The following is a 27203-nucleotide window of genomic DNA, read 5'->3' as shown; positions in this document are numbered from 1 at the left end:
GACCAGTCACTACAGGATGCAGCTCAAGACAAATCAGCAAGTACACACCATGGGGTGTAAAACACTTTCCTGATCGGGGAGCATGACACTGCCTCACTACAGAGATAGAGCAAGGCACCCTGTGAGTCCTTGTGCCACCCTCCTGCATCTGCAGCTGTCGAAACCCCAATATTTCCTATTCCTGCTTCATTTACCTGTGTTACAAACTTGTTCTATTTCCAGAGCTCCTATTGAGCTCACTCTTGGATGGTCTTTTTGACAGAGCACAGCAAGCAGTAGGAGTTGGTGCAAGTGCTGCTGAGGATCCTGTGTTTTCTAGAGACAAGGAACAAGCCGCCTGCTGGGACAGGTGTGGATGGACACTTGCAGACCAGGGTGATGCTTATGTGATCAGTGATGACATAGAATGGGAGCAGTGGGATTTGATGGCTTTCTGTCAGTCCCACAGCCATGCTCCCTTGACTGCAATTCCTGCCTACACTCCTCTTGGGCTATACCCTCCTCATTTTGTCTTGGCTCCCAGCTCCCTCTCCTCCTGCTGGCAGCCACGTTAACAATGGTAGGAAATAGTTTCAGCTGGTCCTAGTCAAGATAATTTTATTTTTGGGAGGTGTAGAAGGAGTGATTGTGGCTTTTCAAGCCCCTTTCTCTTGCATTTCCTCGGAAATCCTACAGCAATCCAGCTGCAGGCAGAGACCCCCACACCAGTGTAGCCAATGCCTAAGACACAGCACCAGCACAGCTGCTCCAGCCTGATGAGGTAGCCAGGGAAATTATTGCCTGTTCTGTCTCCCTTTTTAAATTAAAAGCTGGATTTGGGTGATCCTTTGTGTCTTGTTTGCTGTTCATCCCGAGTAATGGACTCTGCAATCAGAGTGAGCAATCCTAATCCATCTCGTGCAGAGGCAGTTGGGTCATGCCACAGTGGGAGTGGCATGAACTGGGTTTGCTTTTTCCAGAGCTGGGGAGTTGAGCAGAGATGCCCCTGCAGGGATGGGGACAAGCCAAGCCCTGCTCTGGTCTGGCCTATAACACAGTGCCCACTCAGAGCCCTGCTGTGCTCTCTGTTCCAGCCCCTCTGCTGCTTCATTTTGGCAGATCCATGCGTACAGACCCACACCCATCTTGGCAGGGAGGATACCAACCTGTGCCCCTGAAGGGCTGCAGAGCCCTGCCTGGTTTGCTGCTGGACAACCTGGAACACCTGAGTGGGTCTCAGCAAAAGTGAATTATGTGCCCTTAGAGGAGAAGGAAACAAGCTGTCCTTGATTTTCACACCATACTGGTCTCTGTTGAGCCAGGTTTAGGCTCTCCATCAGCCCCATCCCCTCCAGGGAGTCAGTGAGAGGCTGGGAGGGGAAGATGGACACTGCCCCAGCTCCCTGGCCTTGGAGCAACCCAGGCCACAGGTCTGTGCAGCACCACTGTGCAGAGGTGGAATCCAAGCCTTTCAGTTGTGGGGGTACTAATCCTACACCAGATTTATTGCCAGTGTGATCCACTGGCCTCCATGGCTGTCCTCTATATCTGGTGGTCCACAGGTTTTCCAGTGGCTGGAATTGGACTTTAACATCAGGGCTTTGCTCCTGTGACAACAGCTTTGAGGGACAGATCAGACGCAAGGCTGGAGAAAAGGTTATTTCACCCAGTGGTGTTGAACAGATGCAGCAGTTCTTTCTGCTTCTCGCAGACCAGACGCAGGGGCTGGATCCAGCCTTGTGTGCCCTCCTGTTGCCCTGGGGACTCGTGTTTCCCAAACATTGGTGGCCAGTCCTGGAATATTTACCTCGGCCATTCACACAAGTCATAGCAGTCACCGTTCCTGGGACCAATCAGGCCATGGCATGAAGGCTGCACCCCTGGTTTCAGTACCTGTGACTGCTGGGGTCTCAGAGAAGCTGGTGCAGTCCACACCCCTTGTCCTCGTTTGCGCCAAAGAAAAAAAAGGCTGTCAGGCTGGTTTTCATATGTATGCTTTTTAATATCATTAATTCCGTTACACTACACACAACCAGTAACAATGATAAATACTGCAATGGAAATGTTAAAAAAAATATTATACATGTTTTTCATGTTTTTGAAAAAAACTCCCACATTTTAAAATAAATTAATGCATAAAACTGATGGTAGAAAAGAGAAAACCCAAAACAAACCATAACACAACTGATCTGTTTAAGGCAATACTCTACACAGACGGGAACAAAAATACAACAGTGTGCTACATGATCTGAATGGCAAAAAAAGAAAACCCATACAAGATGCAGATTGATGCTTCAGGAGTGAAAAAACTCCCCAAACCAGATAAAAAAACAATGGCCAAGTTAAGTGCAGCATTAATACACTCTGCATGTCAAATGATTAGCAGGTTCCTAACAAGGACTAAGGTCAAGCTACAACAAATTTATCTTCCTAATTAAAAGGTTATTCAGGTCAAACCCTACATTTAACTCTATTTGCGTTTAGCTGTTTCAGCTTTATTTCACTATTTGCAAGGACAGCCAGAAATTCATCTCCTGCTCTTGAGATTAACACAAAGGTCGGGAGGTCTCCCGTCCTGAAATGTATTTCCATTAAATAAATCCAAAAAGGATCTTGCTTTTGGTGACCCTGAAATGCCTCCCACCACACAGGGGATGAAGACCTGGAAGGCATTTTCTTAGGTTGATTTTATTCCATGCTGAAGACACAAAATGGAAGTGCAGATTTGATCCGGATTTGGAGGAGTGCTGTTTCTCTGTCTGCCAGAAGTGTCCACCTGGAGCCTGCTGAAAGTACTTTGCCAGCATGGAAGAAACCCATCCTGTATGCAGGCTCTGGCTACAGCCATGACATTTGCTATTAAGGTTGGTGCAGAGCTCCACACCTCCCTGGACAGCCAATGAACCCCAATTATTAATGCAGCCCAGAACTTGGCCACTGGAAGATGGACAATAATTGTAATGCCAAAAAAATCCCTCTCTCCCTCAAAAAAGAAAAGAAAAGGGACAGTAGCCACTTTCTGCCAACTTCCTTGGGTGGATCCCCATTAGCTGCCACCCATTCAAGATCGGCAGTGCCAGATCTCACCAGCATCGACCCAGTACATTCCCAGTAAGGTGCATGTCTGCAAGGTGCTGCTGGGGGCAAAGAAACTTCCTGGGACATGGTCAGAGCCTCCTGTACTGCCCTGCTAGAGTGTGTGGGAAGGAAGCCATGAAACACAAGGAAAGAAATCCAACTAGAATTACTAGACTCGTGAAGGCCAATAACTGTCCAGGTTGCCTTGAGTTTAGGTGGGAAAGGGGGATGCAGAACTGGGCTGAGAATCACTTTGGTGCAACTGCCTCGGATGCTCATCACTAGTGCATGGGGCAGGGGGAAGAAAGGCGACGGCTGCTTTGATAGAAGGGGAGTGGAAGGAGGACGTGTGTGCAATATAACAAGGCTTGCAATTCTAGGACTAACCACTGGACATGGATACCAAAGATGACTTGTGATAACTAGCTATCCTTCTACTGTGGTTGCTCCTTCCCCCATTTCCTGGTCTGATTCTTCTTCAGTTTGGGAAGCCATGGCTGTTTGGCATGATGGCCAGTGCTGACCTTCCCACCCCAGTCCTCGCCCAGCTCATGGGGTGACTCTGCTACAGGTTGGACAATGAGGTCTGGAAATCATGTCAGGCACAGACCAGCTCTGCACGCCGGCCAGCACCTGCCTTCAGACCTTTCAGAAACCTATTTAATGGCAGCTCATCTCCCTTATTAAACTGAAGGTTCAATAACCTCTGTGGAAGGAGTAAAAAGGGTTTAAAAAGTGCAAAAAGGGGACGGGAAAAACCCAACTTTCTGAAATGTCTCCTGCAAAGACTTCATCCTCCACCGGAGTCTTTCTCCTGGCAGAACTAGAGCGCTCCCAGTGTCACACAGCACCCTCACAGAGCAGAGCCAACAGGCTTCCCACTAAGGCCTTTGCTGCAGGACTCCAGCCCATACCAGGAGCACGAGGGCTGGCAGGTCTGGGACCTGGTCTGCAGACCTGGACCCACAGCACCGAGGCCAGGAGGGTCAAAGTATCCGGCTTGGTGGGCTGGATCTCACCAGGTTTTGTACAAACTTGGTGAATCCTCAGCCCCACAGCCTTCATGTGGGTGAAGAGAAATCCCAGCCTCCTGTCTGATTCTCACCCTATCATGTTCAATGAACTACAGGTGGCCTGACTTTTACTTGGGGCTTGTCTTAGGACAGAGGCAGCCACAAAATTGAACACAGCTGCTACCACAGCTTCTCCATGCAATGAAACTAAACAAACACATCTGTGAACTGTGGGTGGTTATGAAGGTATGTAATGAAGAGTGCTTGCCCAAGTTTTTCAGCTCTTTCCATGTGCCTATATTATATCTCTCCACAAAGTCTGTCTCCCAAATCATGGAGGCTTGAGGAAGGTGGGTATACCAAATGGAGTTGCAGCTTATTTGGGTTGCAAAAGCAAAAAGGCAGCCTGGGTAAAGACCAGTGCTTCCTGGGGGCTCACCTGAAGGGTAAATATCTCAGCAGCTATGGGATTTAGCAGGCCTTTCAGTAGCCTTTTCTTTTCCTGGTGCCTACTGCACTGTTTTCCTGTGACAGTCTGAGACAGTCACATTTAATGAGGTTTATTTTGTACCTTCCAACCCTTGATCCAATTCCACCACCTGTATCGCCATTTATTAGGGAAATACCTCCACAGGCCAAGCACCATCAGTCAGGGCACCTTCCAGGAGCAAATCCATCTTTTGCTGGAGCAGCTTTTTTAGAAAAAGCAAAAGGCTCAAAGTCACCAGTGGCAAATGGGTCTTTAGAGCAATGGGAAAAGCTGATCTGCACAGGCACCAGGGTAATCTGGAACCCGCCTGCTGGTGTCTGTGCTGCTCTGTGACATGGTTTGCTGCATGCCTGTGTGGGCCATGGGGGTGTGCTCTGTGTGATCTCAGTCAGTCCCAGCCTCTGCCTCCCCAGCAAGCTGTCAAAGATGCACTCAGACAGGCAGCGTCCAGCTGCAGTCATCCTGGGACTGCCAGCAACATCAAGTGGGGCAAAGGAAGGGATGTAGCTGTAATTTTTGGGAAGCAATGCAGCAGCTCAGCTGTGTAATAAAGGAGGTTAAAATATGGACCACAACTGCTATAAGAAACCTCCTGTAGATAATCCAGGCCACAAATTCTCCCTTTCTGCTAAATTCCTGGCCCTTCTGCTTCAGGTCTTGTGTGGTTCTGTAACAAAGGTGGATTTGTCTGATGAGATGTGGTTTGAAGCAATCCGTCTCACAGCTGAGCCTTGCAAGGAAGAGACAAGTATGCCTAGAGGTGAAAAGCAGCTTAAAACGAAGACCTTTCCATGTCTTCCTAGCTAGCCCTGTGGCATTGCAGATGTTGCTTTTGAATATGCAGCCCAAGCTTGCTGAGCCAAGCTGCAGCTAGGTACCAAAGCCTATGGCTTTCTAGGTAAGAGTCGCAATATCCCAGGTGGGTTTGAAGTGAGGAACCCAGGCAGAACCACCCATCTAAAAGCTAAGATGATCATATGATTTCTAAAAGCAAGAGCATGAAACTGCCATGGGAATATACCAAAAATGAGCCTTTCAGTCCTCTGTTCCCTTTCATTACTACTCACCATCCCAAGCTGCACTCCTAAATTCCTTAATTCTGCTATCAGTGGATGGTGCTGTTGGGCCACTAAATCTTTGTACACGTTCCCTCTGGGAGCAGGCGAACTCAGACACCAGTTGTGCAAGAGTCAGCTGCCAAGTAACTGGAAAACATATCCTTGACAAACATCTTTCTCCGAAGTTGTTTAACCTCTGTACTAGCCTCCACCCCGCTGCATTCTGGCATGTGTGAAGAACATCAGAAGATGGTAAACAGAAGGAAAGCACAGTTGTACTTTGAAAACAGCAATTAAATTTCTATAGCATGGTATTTACATCCTGCTTGCAGAACTGTCCTATCAATGGTGCCTCTCACACTTGGCAGTATCCATGCAGGATGGTGGTAGCACTTTGGGAAGGCAGGTTTCTTCCATATGCTCCAGAAGGGAATGCACATCAAGAATGGATGTGACTTGCCTGAGGTTAGAGCAAATATCAACAGGAGCAAGGACCCCAGATCTCATTTCTGTGCTCTAACAGTCCAGCAGGGCTGTATTTAGCTGCAGTGCCAACTCAGGGACAGGATGTTTCTGGTGTGTGTATCTGAAAGCAAGCTTTGCTCCCTGCTGGCATCAGCACTGCACTGAGAGAGATCAACTCGGACAACTGGGATCTGCCCTAGGCCAAGACAGCACTTGGCAATCTTTCCAGTTACTGCTTGTTTTCCTTTTCCTGTTTTCCATCTGTTGTCCAGCTGGGTCCTTCCTTTCTTCAAAAGCATCTTCACGTTTCTGTTGAGTCACACACAGGCTGCAGTTTTCAAGCCTTCTGCATTCTCCTGCACAGCCTGCAGGCCAGCCCAGGATCAGACAGTGCATGAAAAGGAAAGGGTTCTGCTCAGGACTGCAGACCCGCGTGTCAGCCAGAGAACCAATGAATGCAGTGGGTGCCTCCTTTTGGGACAGGAGCTGGTGAAACATACTAGAAGGAGCTGAATCCCTCTTGTCTGTGGGGAAGCTGTCCTGAAGTCTCTTTCAAAGTGCATGTAGCAGGAATGGGTCACCTGCTTTTGCAGTTGCAAGGCATCTGCAGGCAGGACAGCCAGAAGAGCACAGCAGATCCAATGGCCAAGCATATGTTAGGGACAGACATACAGCAATGTCAGGTACCAACCAGTGGCTCTTCCAAGGGTTGACGTCAAGATGTGTCTGGTAAGGTATCAAATAAGCCTTCAGGATGGGCATCAGTCTCCTTTCAGCTGAAGCATATTTACAAACACCAGAAAAGTAGACATGACCACGCTATCTTACAGACCTTCCTCAAGACTAGGAGAATGTTCGTCCTCCCAAAGGATGGAAATGTGGAATTTGCAGACAAGAGAGATTGAACAGAGTGCTGAGACCCTAGAGTTCAAATCCAGCTCACATTAAAGGATACTAGGTGGTATTTTATCAGACTAACATCTGATAAAAGAAAAGGATTTGCTGAAACTCACATAATTTGATGACTGACATTACATAAAATCCTAACAAAAACCCAGTTTGGCTTTAGGAGGCATCAAATGCAAATTTCATTGAGGAGGCACCAGCATCAATATCCCTACATCCTGTTTGCATGGCAATTTAGGTAGACAGCGACATACAGCATTTCATACTCCATGGTGTTCCTCCCCTTGGTTTTCTGAACAACTTTGGATTGAAAATGTGGCCTAAGAGGGCCATCTTGTTTGGTGCAAGGACTGGAGGAAGGAATAATTTTCTTTCTTGCATGCCATCTGCATTTAGGAGGGCACCCAGAAGCTCTGTAGATTTTGCAGAGATGCTGTGACAGAGAGTCAGAGTCTGTGCTCCTGTCTTCTGCTCATGGTGGTAGAGACTGGTCTAAACGAGAGCAGTGCCAGGATAGCCATCTATCTCCACACCTTCCCAGGAAATCACCACAGCATAACCTCCAACAAGGGTTGCTTGAGCAGAGAGGCTGGATCAGATGATCCCACTGTGGCCCCTTCCAGCCTTACCCATTCTGTGACTCTGAGGGCATATGGAAAACCTGCTGGCTTAAGCAAAGGTCTGAACAAGAGACCAGATAGAGGGAACCAGCCTAATCTGTGGTTGATACATACAAATGGGCAGTCCTCATATTCCATAATGAGCCAACAAACATGCTGCATGGTCATAATCTGCTGAAGGGGCTACAGTTCCGAAGAGTTAGTGTTCAATTTTCTATGACAGCCACATGTGCATTGCCTTAAGCCACTCAGCCTTTCTGATAACAATCCTACACAGGTAACTACTTTTCCCCACCCTTTCTACATTATTCCCCTAATAAAATATATGAACACAAAGCATAGAGAGGAGAAGCCAAAAAATTGCCATTTTATGGTCCTGTACTGTCATGCCAAACCAACTATTTCTGCAACCAACTCCTTCTGTGCACAGGCAGAAATACTTGAGTTGTGCTTCAGTTTGTATTTGGAGGAAGCACTGAGTGGAACATCTGAATTCATCTCCCTCCCTCCCCAAAGGATTGTGCTAGAAGCAGATGCACATCACAAAATGCAAAGGGCTGAAGGCAGTTGCAGGGCTGGGGAATGTCTCAGGGCACATGGCAGGCAAAAACCAGCAACAGGGGCAATAAAAGGACTTTGTCATGGTGCCATGGGACAATGGGTGTCATAGAATCACTCAGGTTGGAAAAGACCTTTAAGATCATAGAATCCAACTGCTAATCCAGCACTGCCAAGTCCACTAAGTGGAGAAGTCTGTCCCTCGAGGAGAGATGTTAACCCTGAGAGATAACAGTGACAGTAACCCTCATTCTATCCTAGACTGAACAGGACAGTGCTTGGTTATAGCTGCACTCAGTGATCTTCAGGGTGTTTTTGAACCTAGATGACAGCATGATTCTATGATGGCATGATGGAGACCTGTGGGATGTGCAGCCCTCAGGGGCTGGCCCAGGTGAAGAGATGGCTTGTTGCTCTAGCAGGCACTCCGAAATGCTCTGAGCTCCTGAGCAAAGGCTGAGGGAAAGGCTGAGTGTTTGCAGTCTGGCTGGAATGCACAGAGACTGACCCAGGAAGATAAATGTGATGAAGACATTCCATGATACCACTGCAGAACTGCAAAGTCCTTCTCCAGAAGAGTGAAGATTTAAAGAGCCTTGGTCATGTCCGATAGGATTTGGTTTGACCATGGTATTTCTATTAGGTTTTGACTACATTCTCCATTAAAAAAGATTCCTTAAGGAATATTTTTCCCTTTTATCTTTCTCTCTATTGTTTACTTCCCCAGTCAACTTCATAATCTCAACCTGAGTTGCATTTTGGAAATATTCCCCCTCAGCACTACCAGGTGGTGAGAAAAGGAGATGAATTCACCCCAGGAACACTGTCCCTACAGGAGCTGGCCAATTAACCATCACTTCTGCATGAAGAGGCAGGGATGCTCAGCAAACAGTACCATTCAAGTTCTCTTTCTATGGCCTGGAACCAGGGTGGCAGCATGTTATTTTAGGCAGAGGGGACAAGCATAGCTTTAAAACCTGTCAATACCATCAAGTAAATACGTCCGTGAATCTTGTGTGCTCTTTCACTCACACTGTGGCTGGTATAAAGCTTTGTACTGCAGAGAGTAAATCCCCAGAATGTTAAAAAAACCTCCTGCTAATTATGAGTAGGACTTCTTAAAGACTCAGCTCACTTCATATAGATTTCAGATGGGGGATCTGTCTGTTGTGGTGAAGCTCAGGCTCTGCTTTGTGACTCAGGAATTATGATGGGAAGCTCAGAAATGCCCTCATTTTTTTCCTTTTCTAGGCTACAGAGCAGGTGACGACCCAAGGCAGGTGGCTCTTCCTCCTGAAAGGCCAGGAAAACACAAGAATTGTGCCTGTGGCAAAAGATTTCAACACCAAGAAAAATGCCAGCCCATCCCTTACATATGCTGAAGCCAGTGAGAGGACATGTTTCCTAATTCCAGAAGTGATTCTGCATTCAAAACAATCTGCTGGTGAACTGGGAGCTCAGGCCAGCAACCTAATGTAACAGGTTTCCTAACTTTTCCAGCACCAAATAAAACACAACTGCTCCTGATCTGGGACCATGTATGGCTCAGAAGTGAGCAGATAGGGAGTGAACAGTAGTTTCCTCTCATGGGCATCTTTCAGCTGAAGCTGTTCCTAACTCTGCTGTTGCTGAAAATTCCTCTCAAGTCTGACCCCCACCACACCGGTGACTTCGGCACTAACAAGTGTCACCCACAGGCACCCAGAGACACAATGTCAAGAAAATGTCAAGAGTTAAGCACTGTCAAAATGTGCTTTCTTCAACCAGCTTTTCCAGCACTGTCGTTCAGGCTGTACATCTCTAGTCCTGACTCATGCAGGATTCATTTCTTCTCAGCTGAACAAAGTTTAAGATTTTTGGAAAGAGATAGGTTCGACAGGGATTAAATACAGGCTGAAGTCAGAATACGTGACTGAACTGAAGTCACAAGTATGGTTGGTATTCCTGGGCAATGAGCAAATCCTTGAAGTGCATGAGTAGATTGCAGATTGAATCTGATGTGTTTGGTGGTAATTTAATGTGGTGCTAAGGGCAGATTGCATTGGCTATGTGACACAACAGCTCTAGCTAGTACTGACTCACAGTGAAATGTCACCTACTTGTCCCTTTTGCAAGTGAATGAATTGTGTGGTGCTAGTCCTGGCTAGCCTTGCCATAAGAAAGGATGCCCTGGTCCGTCCCCATTCCTGTGCCCCAGTTATAATATAATTTTGGTTATGCAAATGAAACAGGTTTAGTGAATGAATTAAGAACTGACTTCCTCTCATTGGTAAAACACTTTGATACCTCCAACTTGCCCTAATCTTGCAGATGGATTGGTTTTAGTGGGCAGGATTACCTGAAGTCCCACCTGACCTCTCCCATTCTGGAAAAAGACACTTTACAAAATATCCCCAGTGCCTAAACAAACCAAGGAGGTATCTCTGGACCCCTCTGTATTCGCTCTTCAGACCAGTCAGTTCTGCCAGGCACTGCCTGGCACTTTGAGCAACTTCTCTTTTGTTTTACCATAGTTTAAAATAAGTTATCAACCAATCATAAAATGAATTTTTTGGTTTCTCCTGGCTCCATGAACACAAAGAGGTGCACGTCCTACCATAGGAGGAAGCAATGGCTGTTAAGTTTTACAGTTATAGTGGAAAGCACTGATCACAGCCTGCCGGCCTCACTACTGGATGTGACAGGCGGTGGAGGAGGTGGCTTGGCAACACATGCAAGTAGGGTTGACCGATTTAGGGGGGATTAGGTCGAGGTCCTCGTCATCTGGGATCTCATCTAACCGGTACCCATCCTTTAGCAGCTGGATGTTCAAGTCTTGGTTGATCTGCTACAAACAAAGAGACAAGCAGTCAAACACTCGGGACTTCTTACTTCTGGTGAAGTAAGAAGATGAAGGAGGTCCCCTATTCTGGAATGTATTTCCCCATCATTAACAGCTGTCCCACAGTCCTAGTTTTTGACCTCGGTTGAGGGGAGAGTACTAGCCTCTTCAGAATAGGAATATCTAGAGTGAGATATACTATTTTGTTCTGGAATAATTTTTCCCTGAGGACAAGTCCTCAGTTAAAGTAATATAATATTTCCTGGCAGATGGGCAGTCCCCCCTCTCAGTCTGGGGCACACTATAGCAGTTAAAAGATGGTAAAGCTTGGCTCTGTGATCTCAGATTGAAGTGCTGTCAAACTGGATCTATATAAACAACACTTCGTCAGGGCACAGAAACAGCTCAGATCATCTGATATGGTCACTGCTCTTGGCTGTTTCCCAGGGTTTCAGAGGTATTTTATCCAAGGAAGAGATACAAGGGGGAAGAATTCTGAGCAGTTTGTGGGCAGAATGGCTGCTCAGACCCTGGATGCAAAATCCTGCAGAAGCAGCAGCAGTAGCCAGAGGACCAAATTAACGAGAGAGTTCAGGAATATAGTCAGAAACAATGCAAAGGGACTAACAAGCCTGAGCTTCCTGCCTTTTCTCTTTGAAAGGGCAAGAGTTCATATCTGCAAGTCCTCCCTGGAATTTCTGCTTGCTCTAAGTAAACACACACCGGGTGACCCTGACCATTCCAATAACTGGAAATCACAGCACACCCTCAGATCCTTTATTTGTGTCCTTGGCATGCATACAGTTGCTGAGCTGCCATGGCAGACAAGATGATGCTTTTGCACCTCCTGGGTCACTGCAGGACTAAGTGCAATGATGGAAAGTTTGAGTGAAACCAAAGGTAGCTGTGAAAACTGCTGATGGGCAGATCTCTGTGCCATGGAAGTGAGGATATGGAGCCAACTGGATCATGAGGGAAGAAAGCAACATGACTCAGTTTCTGCCATGGCCTCTTCCAGACTCACAGAGCCTATACCACTACTGAATTTGTTTAGCCATTACTGCCTGTGCAAGGCCACCTCTAAGCCATTTCTGACTGCTCTGTTATTTGCATTCATGGCAAGGATGGCAGGAGAGAGTATAACTCACCTCAGCTGATGAGTATCCCGAGGAGGAATATCTGGACATATCAAAGTCATCATCACTGCAAGGAAGTACAAGATAGAGCAAGTAAGGAATTGATTATATGAGACCTGTATTCCCCACTTAGTCCTATCTTTCTTGTGCCATGAAACTGTTTTTGAGGCACAGAGAAGTTCCATCAAGGGAGCCTGTAGAGCAGCTTTCTTCTGTGACCCTCATATCTTTCTATCACAGAGCTCTTTTCTCACAGCTCTTCTCATTTGTTCTTACACAGAGACTCACCATAGCATAGGTCAGAGGAGGGAAGATAGTGAGTGCCTTCTGGCATGAAAACTCACTTAAGCCATCATATGTATCACCTTTTTAACCTTTAGCTTACCTGTCTGTATCCAGGGCTACCAGGGGCTTTTCATCTGGACTCTGGTCTAGCGACGAGTAGCCCTTATTGGGAACGACGAGCCTGAAATAATTAAATGTTGTCCATTAACCACACAATAAAGCTCAGCACCACACTTGCCTAGGGTAAAGCTATATGATAGTTGGCTTTCCCCATTTCACTTCTTTGCAAGCCCCCACTTATTGGTGAAGATGTTTAAATGAGTGCAATTTAGAGGGAGCAATCTGTGTCTCTGGGTAGCCTACAGCAGCTTCACAGTGATTAACACTGGGCATGCCTTGGGAGCACACCCCCTCCTGGAAGAAAAAAAAAAATTGGAACACTCTGCACTTCATTCTGGTGAACCTGTTTGTCTAGCACTGCTTGTTGCATCAGACTGTTCATTTTTGTGCTGCCTGTTTTTTTCCTGGCAAGGGTACCTGACACCAGCAGTAAGTACACAGGAGAAGGAGGCTAGGGGAAGCCAGAGGCCCCGTTATCCCAATGTTCTGCCATTGGACGTCAGAGATATTATGTATTATTTCTGAATCCCTATCCAGGCCCCTGGCAATAGTACACTTCTGAGGTCTCCTAAGTCCTAAATTTAGTAGTATCAGAAATCTGAGCTGGTGTGCCCAGCATAAGAAACCAGTCAAACCATCACTTTTAAAATTCCACTTTTTTATGATGACTTTCAGTTAATCAGAAATGTTAAAAGGCTGAGGATGACTCCACCTTTAACTGCCTGAGAGTGTTTGTGAAATGGAATGCAGGCTTGAGAACTTCTAGGATAAGGAAAATATGTTAATACAATAGTATCTTGTTCACAACAGAGTTGTTTCATCCAAAAATCTGCAAAAACAACCAACTGTAAATTAGTTCACACTTAAAATAAGATTAACTAAACCCAGAAAATGGAGTAAGATTCTCTGTTCAGAAGGTAAGAACCGTAAGAGTGACAAAAATCTTCTCTTTTAAAGAGTTAACTCAGGTTTTCTTCCAAGTGGTCTTTAACAACACATCATGATGCACAATGATGCTTCACTAAGAGTTTAAGAAATATAAATCTAAAGATGATAATCCATCTCATCCATGCTCCAATTACTCTCTAACTACCTGAAATGTTTTTCTGCTTCTGTGCAGAAAATTGCAGCAAGCCATTAACGATTTTAGAAATAAAAGTCCTGGCAAACACTGTCAGCGGGCAGGCTCAGGAAGAGTAAGATATATAAAATCCTATAACAAAGCAGGTTGTGAACAAATAAGTTCACAATTAGTTATATTTTCTTACTGTGTTCATTGAAACATAAATTAAATAAATTAATTTAAAAGCTGACGCAGAATTTCCAAACTGCTGCACCAGGAAACTGGAGAAAATTGGATCCACTTGCAAAATTCAGTAGCCCTTCTCACAGAAGCAGGACAAGCTTTCTGCTCCTGAGGTATGTAGGCAGGACGTCAAGAAGCAAAGATGTCTGGAACTGAAGCTGCAATTTGGCAGCACAAGTCTGCCCATACAGATATTAGAAGTACGGACTCTCATTTTCACTCTCCAGTTTTCCAGTCTGTGCTCCATATTTACTCATTGACAGTTGTTATTAAATCATCAGTGAACAAAGCACTCTCGGGGATCTAGGAGGAGAACACTGTGGTGATATTTACTTGATAAAAAAACCCCCACATCTTCTTCTTGAGAAATGTCTTTTTTCTTAATAATAAAAAAAAATTCAATTTAACTGCAACAGACAAAAATTGTTATGGTGTGTCTGCCCCTGATTTAAGTCTTTCCCTCACATCCTGACTGTCCTTATTTTCACTTCCCACTGTCCTTGGAATGAAGTCGGGTAGCAGTGGTAGCTGGTTTTGTCTGCAGCTGTCCTGGTTTTAAGCTTCTTTGTATTTGTGTTTTTGCCCACTTGAAGAAACACAAGTTGGTCCACAAGGTCCAAGTTTAGGTTACCTGAGTGGACTGTAGCATCCAAGTGTGTTCAAGTGGTGCGGATGGTGTTGTGGGCTCTGTCTGTGCTCATAGGAAGAGTGTAGCATTCCCCTTACCCCATTGACATTTAATTTGCTTTTAGGGAGACTGAGAGTGTTATGGATCCAATTACTCTCACCTATAAGGCTGGCTGAACCATTGTCCCAGAAGAGGACTGAATGGTGAAGGCAACCTTGAACTAGAGGCTGGATGTCAGAAATCCACAGGAACAATACAGAACAAAAGAGGCCTTGGGGAAGAAGGAGGAGATGGAGTGGAGACTAGGAGAGGCAAAGCACAAAAGAAAAACATATTTGATGAGAAGAGCAGAACTGTCAAAAAGGGGAAAATGGCTTTAGTTTATTCTCCTGCAGACATCTGAGGAAGCCAACAGTTCAGCCTTAAACCATAAACTGGAAGTTTTACAGTGAATAGTTCTGGAATATATCCAATTATACTGCAACTATATCCTGTGAAAAGCTGCCTGAACAAGTTTGTGGCATTTCTGCCCTGCTGGTGTTGCTCTGTCTGCAGCAAGCCAGACTGGACCATTTAGAGGTGCTCAGATGTCTTTAAATGAAATAAAACTTAGCTGGCTGTTTGAAATCTTTTGTCAATAGGTGTCACTGCTCTGCTCTTTCCATCAGCAGCTTGGATACAACAATCTCTCCATGGAAAATTCACTCATTACAGGTAGACACCTCTATTTATATCCCATCTTCTCTCCCTTATTATCTTCTTCCACTAATTTCAGTGTTTCTAAACCTCTCAAGCAGCAAATCTGCTACCATTCCTCTCAGTATGCTAGCTTACAGCCTACTGCCAAAAGAAAACAAGTTCTTCCTGAATGCACTTGAAAGATAACAGTGGGCATGGAAAACTGAGCTGAGCACAGTTCCTGAATTTCTTGCGGCCATGAAGGCTCTTTTATATGGCCTCAACACCTGAACACAGAGATGAAGCAATGCAGAATATTCCATCTGTATTTCAGGGGCTTACAACTAAAAGTTGACAAGGTTCTGTCAGGATTTATGACTAATATTTTGGGTCTGGGGAATTAGTGTGAACAAGAAATCTCATCTCTCAGATGCACTGCATATAGAGAGGCTCTGACCTGCAGCTTCTATTCTATTTAATATATGGTAATCCAGGCAACTTTCCCATTCACCTGCAGATTCCCATTCACCCATTCATTCAGCAGATTCCTCTGTCATTTTAAGTGAGGCCCTCCACTAAAACCTGACACCTTTCTAGCAGCATGCAAAGCATACAGTCCTGTGGGCTCATGGGGTTTCCTCCCTTCTGAACTTAGGTAAATAATACATTGGTGTACTGAAGTCTGCACGGAAAAAATAAAAATAATCTAAAAGAAAATGTTCAGCTTAGAATGTCTTTGTTTACAGCAGGTTGTAACACTGCCTAATACTCTCTTACGGAGCTCTTCCAAAGCATCTTCAGCAAGGTGTGACCATGCTGTTCCAAGAGTGGAGGAGGTGTACAGAAAGGCACACAGAGATGGATTATTTACAAGCCTTCATTAAATCTGTCAGTCGCAGAATGAGTCACCATCAAAAAGGAGCAGTGGAACTTACAGTGACAAAAGCAACCAAGGCAGAATTAAGTTCTAAACCAGTTTGTATTTCATGAAGCAGCACAGCTCCTCTCCTATTGGCAGGATTAGGTGTTACCTGAGACTACTCAGAACCTGCAGGACTGTTCTATCAACCCCCTGATTTTAACCTGTCTAGGCTGCCTCTACCTTCTATATGCTGTACTACCACTGGTCCTGCACCATCCCAGGGGCTGGGATGCAACAAAGTACAGGGCCCAGCTCCAGGAAGGGCTATCACTGCTCTTGCAGTGTGGCTGGCAGTAGGCAAGTGCAATGAACACTGTCCCTAACCACCCCTAGACCATGAGGGATTGCAGCTCAGAGACAGGTGCCAGTACTTTTCCAGACCTTTACCTTGTTCGTGCCATCACGTTGTTCTTCTTGGGCTGCTGATTAACTGGGCTTCCCATGTTGCCATTCTTCAGGGAGCCCTTCCGAGCCAGCTCCCTCTGCTTCTCTGCATAGGAGATAGGAATGGGAAAAAAAAAATTAGAGCAATAGCCTAGCTGGACACTATAAGAGGAAACCCAGATGTTATAGTGGCAGAAGGCACAGCAGAATTAACAGCAAAGGACATGAGCTTGCCACCTTTTATGGAGGGATGCTGCAAAGGCCAGATGAGCTGTGTCCTACTTTCTCCAAGGTCACCAGGGGCTGAAACTAATCTACCTTCACTCACAGCAGTCTCTTGACAGCAAAACACTAAAATCTTGGTCTCCAAGACCATAAGGTCTTGGAGCTTCTTGATGAAACCCAGCTGAGGCAGACAACGGGCAGAGACCTTGTCCCTGTCTGCAGCTGGTTGCTGCATGGACTCCAATACTCTGCTGTACTAATATGGCTCTGCCTCCAGCAGGAATGGGAACCCAGGGATGTATATAAATTGATATTAAATTTTCTGATTCAAAGTCCTTGCCCCCCCCTTGTTTCTTGTGGAAGATCAGTTTTGTTGAGTTACCAGCTAGTCACAAAAGTTGAGCTAACTGCCCCAATCTCATAGTGCAATGGTAGGAAAGGCTTGTATGGAAAAGCTGAGCACGGTGCCAATAAGGCATGAATGAGACCAATTTAAAAAAAAATTCTCCAGAGTGTGAGAAAATACTGGAAACTACTTTTGTGGCATGCCTGAATAACAGGTGTACCAGACTGCTTGCTGAGGAACCTGAATAGTGATTTTGTTTTGCTTCTGCCTCTTCTATAATGTGTGAATTCGATTGTTGGGTTGTTTTCTCCTTTTTTTTTTTTTCCTCCTGCAGATTTTATTTCCCCTTAGAGAGAAAAGCAGTTTTTCCCACTTGTTGTGGAAAAGCAGCATGCTTCTATGGTGTGTGGGTTCAAGGTGGGCTAACACTTTCCCTTTCCTCACTAGTGAGAGCAGGGGACACAGTCCAAGGCTCCCTTTCTTGAGGGAGAAATAAGCAGCAGAGATGCCTAGAGATTATGATGGTGAGGAACATGGAGACAGGAGTACATACAAACCATACCCAGCCTGCTCCTGCTGACAGCAGAGGTGAATAAATGCTCATGGAACTTGGCAGGAAAAGGATTGGATTAATAACTCACTCTGGCTTGAGCAACTAAGAAACTGATTCAAGATCAAAATCAAAACCTTAAATCAGAGCAATTTCCCAGTATGGAACTTGCAAATGCATTGTAAGCTCTGTCTCCAGAATAAAAGGCTGGTATGCTGCAGGCCCCGTGAATTTTGCTGTTCAGAGAGAGATAAAGCGAGACTGGAGGCAAATACTTACAACACTAAATACAACCCAATTTCCACTCATCTCCAACAGATGCTCCAGTGCTGACCACAAATACACAGCACTGAGACAAGCTGTCAGTGCTTTAGGATGCTGATGAAATGGTTACAGGTGGCTCAATAACACTGTGAGTGCAGGTGTGATGGCTTGTGGGCAATCATCAGCAACACCAGCAGGGCTGAAGCAGACAGGAGAGCCTTAAGCACACCCAGGCTCCTTCTGGCTTTTCACTAATTTTCCAGAGAGAAGCTTCCTTCAAGAAGCAGGATAGAGCAGAGAAGGCTGGGAGGGTATGAAACAGTTTGTGTGTGCCTTTGACGTTACAGAACATGTTCAATTAGGAGTCTGAAGATATTGTCTGATCACTAGCAGGATTACTGTGTTGGGTGATGTATTTGGTTTTTAATGTACAAGTTTTCAGTAGTGGAGGGTTCTGTGAGAAGCTTCTAGATGTTTCCATGTGTCTCCCAGAGCTCATGGCAGCTGGGTCCAAGACAGATCTGCAGCTGGTCATGGCATTAACGACGGTGGTAGAGGTTTTGGGATAACACAGTTAAGAAGGGGGAAAAATCCTGCCCGACTGAAGCCAGCCAGAGGAGTGAGGGTGTTAGAAAATGCTGCAGACACCCGGGTCAGCACAGAAGCAGGATGAGGAGCTGCTCCAGGTACCAGAACAGATTCCCCTGCATCCCATGGAGGCCCATATCCAAGCAGAGATCCATCTGCAGTCCATGGAGGACCCCACAACAGAGCAGGTGTGTGCCTGAAAGAGGCTGTGACCCTGTGCAAAGACCATGCTGTTGCTGTGTTTTCACTCCTCGGTCCAGCTGAGTGATAGAGAAGCTTTGATTGGCTCCTGCTGTCCAGCCAGGGTCACCCCACACCAATCTACCTGTCTCCATGCTTGAGTGAAGCAAAGCAGTAGTTTTTTGTTTCAGTGGAGAACTTGGAGAATACAGACAGTTGTGCTGTCAGATTCACAGTGGAATTTGGCTGCACCAGTTCCGCTTCAGCTAATCCTGGATGTGGTGTCAGAAGAACACATGGAGCAGCACATGAATGTGTGTGTGTATGTGAGGAAGGGCTCCAGGATCCTTTTGACACAACTATACCGCTCTGAGCAGCATGGGGAACAGCCTTTGGTCTGGATCTGCCAACTACATCACATATTGCCCCTCCTTTATTGTTCACCTTGTCACTTCATCTTTGAGACACTCCATCCCTTATGACATAAAAGTAATTTAAAGGAAGATGCATCTCCTCAAAAAATAAACCACTGCTTTCTTGCTAGCCCCACACTAGCTACTCTGCACTGCTCACTGACTCCATCTGAGCCATTCAGCATCTGCCCCAAGTGCTGCTTCAAAGTCAGCTCTGCTGGTGACAAGACAACAGCCAAGCAGACCATGGAGCATTCAGTAAGGAAGGGATAACACCTAAATATAAAGCAGTAAAGGAAATGCATGCTGCAGGCACAATCAGCACCAAAAGTGTCCCAGTCTTGTGCCCTTCCTGCCAATGGTCTCCTATTATAGTTACCTGTAAAATGAGTAAGAAGGTGCCTCAGCATGCCAAACACTCAGCAAACTGCCCCTGTTCCCAGTATTCACTCACCTGCCTGATCCAGGATGACTCTTTAGAGAGTCAAGAGGGGCTGAATTCTCCCCTTATCATGGGAACACCTACAGCCCTAATTAATGATTTCAAGCACAGCTTGAGATGATTTACTGCAATCTAAAATGGTTACCTGTTCAGCTGGCAGGATCTGTCTAGCTGCTTTATGATGAGAGAAAATAGTAATGGAGCGTGGGAAGCAGAATGGACTTAACATGAATGTGTCTAAACTAAAAATCAGACTTGAATGAATCCTTGAAATTATTTCTCTGGTTTCAGCATTTAAACAAAATCATAATAAGTTTTAATAACATTTCCCAAGTTTTTTATAAATTAAATGCTGAACAGTTTGGTACATGTTGCTACATAGGGGTGGCCTTGCTTTTGCCTACTATCTTCCCCAAACCAGAAATTCCAAAAGTAGTCATATGCTTGAGTCTCCTGCAGATCTGCTCCTTTTGTGGCATGAGGCAAAGCAGACAAGGCAGGAAGCTGGTGAACATCACGTACTACACTGAAGAGCTATTTGGAGAATCAGACACCCCAAATCTGCATTTTCCATTTGTCCTAAGATAGTGGGTGAGTCTGGCTATGATCAGACAGTGGTGGGTGGAGAGTGCCATTGTCACACTGTCACTGTGCTTGACTACCTGCAGCCCCCTCAGCTGAGGCAGCCTGACTGGCACAAACACTGTTTTATGGCAGATGAGGCTGATCTGCCTCCTTTGCACTGCGGTGTGGAACAAGTAGATGCTGATTGTTCCTGCGTCTTTGCTGAGAGCTGCTGGCTGGACCTCAGTAACTCAACTGCTTATGAACCTCCCCGAGCAGAAGATGGAGCTTCCTGCTATGGGGACAGTGCAGTGTGGACCTATGGGATTTGCTGCAGTGGCAAGACAAAGAGAAATTAATCCAGTGTGATAGGGTTGTATTTTTTCATTTTCAAGGTTGATGAGATGAGATTTTGGGATGTATTTCTCTCTCTGTTCCCCACAGTCAGCTAAATTGTTTCTGAGGCTGAGGACTGTGATTCCCTGATGAATTCTAATTTCTCAAGTAAGCTGAGAATTTAAATTACACACTAAGTGAAATTAATACGTCTGCTCAAATTCTGTTGAATGATGAACAGATTCATGAGCAAATGAAAGGAGAAAGAATGAAATACTGTCTACAGCTTCTTCAAGCCCAAGTCTTGATTTCAATTCACTTGCATCGCTTAACTGGGGGATATTAGCATGAATCTAGGTAACACTGAAATCTTCTCCACCTTTCATCTCTGACAGAGAATATTTGTCAGTGAGGACTGTGTCACTGCTTGGAGAGGATTTCAGGGTACAAACATAAGTTTGGGCTTTGCCTGAAGGCTGCACGGAAAGGAAGGTGTAAGAGAGTTGTGTGATAAGACCATGCTGATCCCAGTCCTCCCTGGTGTGTGACCATGTGGGTGGCATTAGAACAACTGATGGCTGTGCCTACCTGCATTGAACAAAAAGGCAAAAGAAAAGTGATTTTTACTAAACAGGTGTAGCAGAAACAAAAAGGACCTATCTGTAGCCAGTCCCCTGCTGTGAATGTGGCTCCCCATATAGGGAATATGGTTTCAAGTTGATACAGGCCAGGCATCAGCACTGGTTATTCAGGACAGGCCATCTGAATATGGATTGTTTCACTGGTTTCAGAAAAGACTGTTCAGACAGCAAAGGTCAGACATCTATGTCACCCAACTACCAACCTGGGTGAGATGTGGTATTCTTAGCTGAAGGATGTTATTTTTCTGACTCAAAAAACTTGGGGAAAATAGTGAACTGTTTTCTAGTTTCTAACTCCAGCTGTATGAACTGCCTAGAAAGAACAAGTGTATGAATCTGTCTTCCAAGGCCCCTCTTGGACCAGGTTTTAAAGATCAAATAGCAGCATTTCCATACGTTCTGTTGATCTGCTTGCTCTGTGCCTTTGGCATGGCTGAGAGCTGGCACAAACACCAATGGGCTGGGAGTGGTTTTAAGCTCCCTTCAGCACCCAAGAAGGACTGATCGAGAACTGGTAAATGACCTAGGGATTACAAAGTCAATGCTTGTGTCCACTGTTCAAGGATGCAGCCCTTAACTTCTTGCATGGGAGCAGTGCAGGGATCATTCTAAGGTAATGCTCAGCTAGAATTCTGCCTGTGCAAGTTACTGAGAGGTTTCTGAGAGCCTGGAGGACGTTATTTTTCACTTTCCTTCAGAAAACAGACACCAAAACATCACACTATTCCTTAGCACAGATGAGAATGCTTAAAGGAGTGCTCCAGCCCCAATCAAAGCTATCACCTATTTAAACCATACATCTCAAAAGTGGTTTTATGTTCCAAGCACATGTCCTCATTCCCCAGCCACACTATCCCAGACCCACAACTCATTTTTCTGACCCTCATGTAATTATGGGAATGAATGGCTTCTCTGCTGCTATCCACAATTTGGCTTAGCCCCAGAAGAAAGCAGGTTATTTCTGCAATGAAAACCTCATGTATACTTCAGTAAAAAAACAAAAAACAACACCACTATTTTGCGCATATAGAGCATTTTACCTCTTCATGGCTTAATAAAATGGTGAATCATCTTTGTAAAATACTACATTGTGTTTTACTGCTGGTAGGAACTATATAACTGGTTTACCTTAAAGCCATGTAGAGGATCTGTGGCAGCAGGGGAGCATAGAATCGGGATTCCTGCTCCCAGTCCTCTACTCGTGCTGTCTCTGCAGCCATTTTATGCAGACAGGTTGTGAGTGTGTAGCAGCAGGCAGCAATTAATTTCTCTTCATCTTTCAACACATTTCTGTACTGATTTCAAAGGTATCTATTGTCACAGCTCCTACCTCACAAGGGCATTTATTTTGTTCTCATTCAGCATGTGCTTTTTCACTTAAAGGATCGAGATTTTTATTCCTAATGGCTGCAAAATATTGCACATAAGAATTTCATTTGTCACTGTCAAAACTGGAATATATAAACAGGACTGGCGATATTTAAATGTAATTTTTTTTCCCATTTTCCACATTTACCTTCAGAACGGGACTTATTTGGTGTTTTCATTTACTTTTCAAAGAATATTTTTCCTGCCAGCCAGAAGAACAAAGTGAGATATCTGGGGAAGCATTTGCACCCTGACAAGCATAGCTGAAAAGTTTCTGTTTACAAACTGATCTCTAAAAGATCTAATCCATAAAACTGAGCTACGCTCTCTTTTAACATATTTTAGAGGGATGAAGAGAATTAATTTACTTCACCTGGGGAGGACTTCTACAAATGCCCCCTCATTATTTTTATTCAACCGAACACAGGTTTAAGTCAAAGCCATTTGCTTGACCTTGCTAAATAATGTGACAGACCAAAAAAAAAGGAGAAAAACAAGAAATTGCTCTTTTAAGAGCAATTTAGCTCTCTTCAGTTAAATAGCTCAATTCATTTAAAACATCACTTATGCTATAGGCTACAGATACACAGAGGTAATATTAGTGCCTAGATCACATCTACTATGAGTTCTGATATTTTGTGAAGAAGCATTAAGGTTACTGGTGCATGTACTAAATGTGATGTGTATTTAGGAAAGTAGTAGTACAGACTTGCTCAGCTGAATATTCACGGCATTTCATTACACAGGATGTCATCATACAGTGTGTATTTGTACAAAAAACCACTTCAATAGAGTCTGACATCAGGACGCTTGAACTACATAGACCCAAATGTCCACGCTTATATGCTAAAGATTGATCTATGGGAGAGAGCATGTGTTATATCACCGACATAAACTACAGATTAAAAATAATAATAAAATAATAAATAATAATTAAAATACTTTTAATATGTTGTCATTGGGAAAGCTTTCACTTGTTGAGTTCCATCAGTAGGCAAATCAAATAAAGTCCTAAGTGATAATGCCACAGGCAGCATACGAGCTTAGAATGGAGTCACAGCCTGCTGACTCCAGAATTATGCTTGGAAAGGACTCTTGGCCTTTTCTTTTATCAGGACTGAACTGCAGCTGACAGTACAAGCCATGTTTCTGGCTTTATTTAGCAGCAAAATATTGTATATTTGATCCATTCTGCTTTATCAACTGCTGCATTTAGTTTCTACGAACCTATGCATTTCAAACAAAATTTTGTATTTTTTGTCTAGTAAGATGAAAGCAGATGGAGACAGGCAACTAGACTGCTTAACACCACTGTTTTCTTCCCTGGAAAAGGTAAAAAAGGAGAGTTAATAGTGAGCAGAGTATTTGGAGGGCATGCCACCCTCCAATTACTCTGCTCCCCAGAAGGGGACTTTCAGGCATTGTTTCATTAGATGAATTGCCTGTTTATAAAACTCTGCAGGAGAACAGGATATGTACAGCTCAGGGTGCCTCTTCCTGCTATTCAATTCATGACCTCCAGTCCTGGGTACTTGTCTCAGCTGGAGAGCTGTCCCACACAGCAAACCTGCTCCCCTAAAAGGATTACTGACCTCATCCCTCCCTCCATGGGGCTGCCAGAGTCTGGAAATTTGACACACAGCCTCAGAGCTCAATTAGTTATTTAATTAGTTTATGATTAACCAATCTGCTGATTAAGCTTTCATTAATTAGGTTGGTAGTAATTCTGTTTCAGAAGGATAGTGGCCTCTATTGTCTCGGAGAAGAGTTGAAGAGACCTTGTGTTTTGCATGCCCTGGCACTTCTCTTTACTGCTCCAGAAATACCTGCAAAAGCTCTTTTTTTTTTGGGGTGGCACTTGGGGCTGCTGCCAGATCACTGGGGCATGGTGGCCCTTGGGGACAGCTCAGTATTGTGACCTGGTTGTTACACTTAGGGCAGCTCAAAGACTCCTGCTCCTCTCTTCTGAAGTCTTGCCAGATGGTAATGAGGCAGGCAGGGAGACCTCACAAGTATAGCTTCAAAGGGCCTGGCTATCATTTTGGTATTTTGATTGGGGTGGGTGGCTCACCTCAGAGAGGAGTGGGAACCCCTTTCCTCTTTCTTTAGTGAGAGTTAGAGAAAGGTCATGGCTTCATCTCTGGCTTTGTTCTGTGGTTTATGCTCTGATGGATGGGGCTCAGTGGGTGCTGCAACCTGCTCCCTGTAGGGTGCCTTGGCTGAGAGGCCAGGGTGCTGCCACCTTCCTCCTCCAGGCTTGCTTTGGTAGGGAAATCAGGACTGGGCTCAGGGATAAGTCCCAAACTATCGAAAATTATTACATCTTTTCCAGTCCACAAGGGATCCTCCATCTCCTTTCTTAGGCAGGGCAGTATCTGCTGGCATTAGACAGCAGAGGATGGCAAAGGTGATGGCAATCAACTGCTTTGTGTTCCTTAATGTCCTCATGTTACAAGTGCAGGGCTGAGGGTCTGGCAGCTGCCTTCCTGTTACACCTCTCAAAAAGACTGGTGACAAAACACAATCATGGTTCTAAGCGGCAGAGGGAAACAGGACTGGCCAGAGAAAACTCATGTCCCTGCTGAAATCCCTGAGAAAGAGGCTTGAAAGACCAGATGAAAGACAAAGTTCTGGCTGTAGCTGCTTTAAGAGCGGCAGGAGAAGAAGCAGGGCTGGGGGATGACAGATGCCACCCCTACTGCAGAGCCCTGCAGCTGGAAATCAGACACGTGTACTGCTGAGCGGAAGCTTCAGTCAAAGGAGTGGCAGTTCCAGTGGCAAGGAGAGCTCAAAGGGGCTCAGGGGAAACCTGACTCATGCTGAAGAAAGCAGAGATATGCTGGGAAAGATGGTAACAATTTTTAACACAGATGTCCAACATCATGAGTTTATGTCAGAGTTTAGTATTTTAGTGCTGATGTATTTAATGCATTTGTTACCCTTTTTTGGTGGGGCAGTGGTGCTCAGAAGAGGTTTGTTACCACAGGCTTCCAGCTGCTGGGTGTCCCTTCAGGGCTGAGGTTATGGCATTGCCACCCCAGCCCTGCTTGCTGCAGGACCACAGGCAGCCCCAAAGGAGGAAGGATGGGTGCTGAAGCACTGCTGGCCTGAGCAAGGTTTAACACTGCTTTTGGGAGGCTGTAAACATAAGTTTAGGCAAAGGGCAGGCAGGTGTTACCAAGACTGAATGTGAGCCCCCTTCTCTCACGCCACACACTACTGATCTTGCAAAGACTCATGCCTTTTGATTGGCAAATAGGCCCACCTCCTTCAGACAGCTGGTAGGGGAGGCTCTTGATTCTGCCTCCCAGCTGCCTGCTCTCAACACCGTAGCACTAAATGAGACTGCTGGCAGTGCTGCAGCTGCCACGTCCCCGCTATCTGACCCTCTCTCCTAAATGAACCACTGAGGCAGAAATTCTGGCAGACCAACATTTTTACCTCCCTCCCAAATGGCCAGCTGTATGCACTGAAGGAAGGAAAAAAATCCCAGCTTGAATTTGCTTATCAAAAGACTATTAGCTAAAGATTTGCTAAAGCATTTCTAAAAGGAAGGAGACATGCAAAAGCAATACAAGAATTATAATAATTTTTGTACCCCTTGCATGCCTGGGTCAAGTATGTGTTGGGCCATAGTGAGCACCCGTTCAGCTTTACTTGGCACATTTATGAACTAAAATTGCCAACTGCATACAAACAGAATGTTTATTGTTGTATATCTATCTGTCTGGGTGCCTGACTGGAGCTGTGGTAAGATGAAAGGAACAGAAGAGTTGTAAGAGCAGAAGAAAAGAGGAAAGAAACAGCCTGAGGGGGTCAGCAAGCAAGGTTTTATTGCAGTAGAGCTAAGGGACTAAGGAGTGTGTATAGAAGACACAGTTGCTTGCCCGAGGAAATTAAGACAAAAGAGTGACTGAAAGGACTACAGGCAGCTAGAATGGTGGGTGTTTCAGTGATGCACAGTACATTTTAATTACAATTTCAGTTTGAATTATCTTTCAGTAATTGAGATAAACAGGCTTTAACTTTTGTACACACAGAGACCTAAGCACAGTGAAAGTGGGTTTAATTTAATGATGAAAAAGGGGAGTGAAGAGAATCAAGACATATAAAGGACTTTTTAACCATCAGGGACCTTATTAAGGACTTTATAAGAAATTATTTGCCTTCTCTTTAGTCAGGTTGTGCTACTGGGTGGACAGAGAGGTGAAGGGAGGAGGAAATGTCAGTGGGAAGATCCTGACTGGTTGCTGATGGAGCAGGCAGAATGTAAAGGAACAAAATCCTGCAGACTCCAATGTGAAGTAAAAGACATGACAGCAGGGAAGTATTATCTCAAGGCATACTGAGATTTCAGAGAGTCTTTGCAAAGACACAAGTTTGCTCTGTGTTTCTTTTTGCTATGTATTCTTGTAAAATAATCTAATATTCCATTCATAATCTGATTTGAATCAAGAACACAGATTTCCATTGCCAATCAACTGCACGCAGGTTAACACCATCAACTGTTTTCTTTTTTTGCCTCATTATTTCTCTCTACACAAGCATCAGGAACTTTTAGGTCATACTGTATCCCAAATTACCCTGGGGACAAAAACAAAGATGTCAGGTTTATCTGTCCTTAAGACAACTTCACTGTGAAGTGACATCAGAAACTCACTCTGAATTGGGATGTCTGCAGGAGAGATTGGGAATGAGGCACTGGGTCTCCTGAGGCAAGAAGTTCAAGGCAGGAAGGATGGAGGAACTGTGGTGTGTACACACAGACATACGCATATTCAGTGACTCAAGTCTGGAATCTCCTTCTGTCACGCTGTGCTGGAAGGAGCTTGGTTTCTG

At 45.0% G+C, this 27203-nt stretch overlaps 1 protein-coding gene across 3 annotated transcripts in view; it reads right to left on the bottom strand.

Annotated features, from left to right (window-relative positions):
* Positions 1-1960: 1960 nt before the first annotated feature.
* FAM219A (family with sequence similarity 219 member A) overlaps positions 1961-27203 on the bottom strand; it is a 93774-nt gene continuing 68531 nt past the window's right edge. For 2 of the 3 annotated variants that reach the window (XM_088157073.1, XM_088157071.1), the window contains exons 3-6: positions 16451-16553; positions 12510-12590; positions 12137-12191; positions 1961-10994 (exon numbers count right to left, since the gene is read on the bottom strand). In XM_088157073.1, the coding sequence (XP_088013199.1) occupies positions 10836-10994; positions 12137-12191; positions 12510-12590; positions 16451-16553 (398 nt within the window). In that variant the 3' untranslated portion in view covers positions 1961-10835. The remainder of the gene's footprint in view (positions 10995-12136; positions 12192-12509; positions 12591-16450; positions 16554-27203) is intronic. The other variant, XM_088157072.1, reaches the window with a different exon arrangement.

The sequence above is a fragment of the Sturnus vulgaris genome, chromosome Z (assembly GCF_052056855.1).
Source record: "Sturnus vulgaris isolate bStuVul1 chromosome Z, bStuVul1.hap1, whole genome shotgun sequence".
NCBI lineage: Eukaryota > Metazoa > Chordata > Aves > Passeriformes > Sturnidae > Sturnus > Sturnus vulgaris.
The sequence above is the reverse complement of the archived record's forward strand: the minus strand, read 5'-3'. Positions and strand labels throughout refer to the sequence as shown.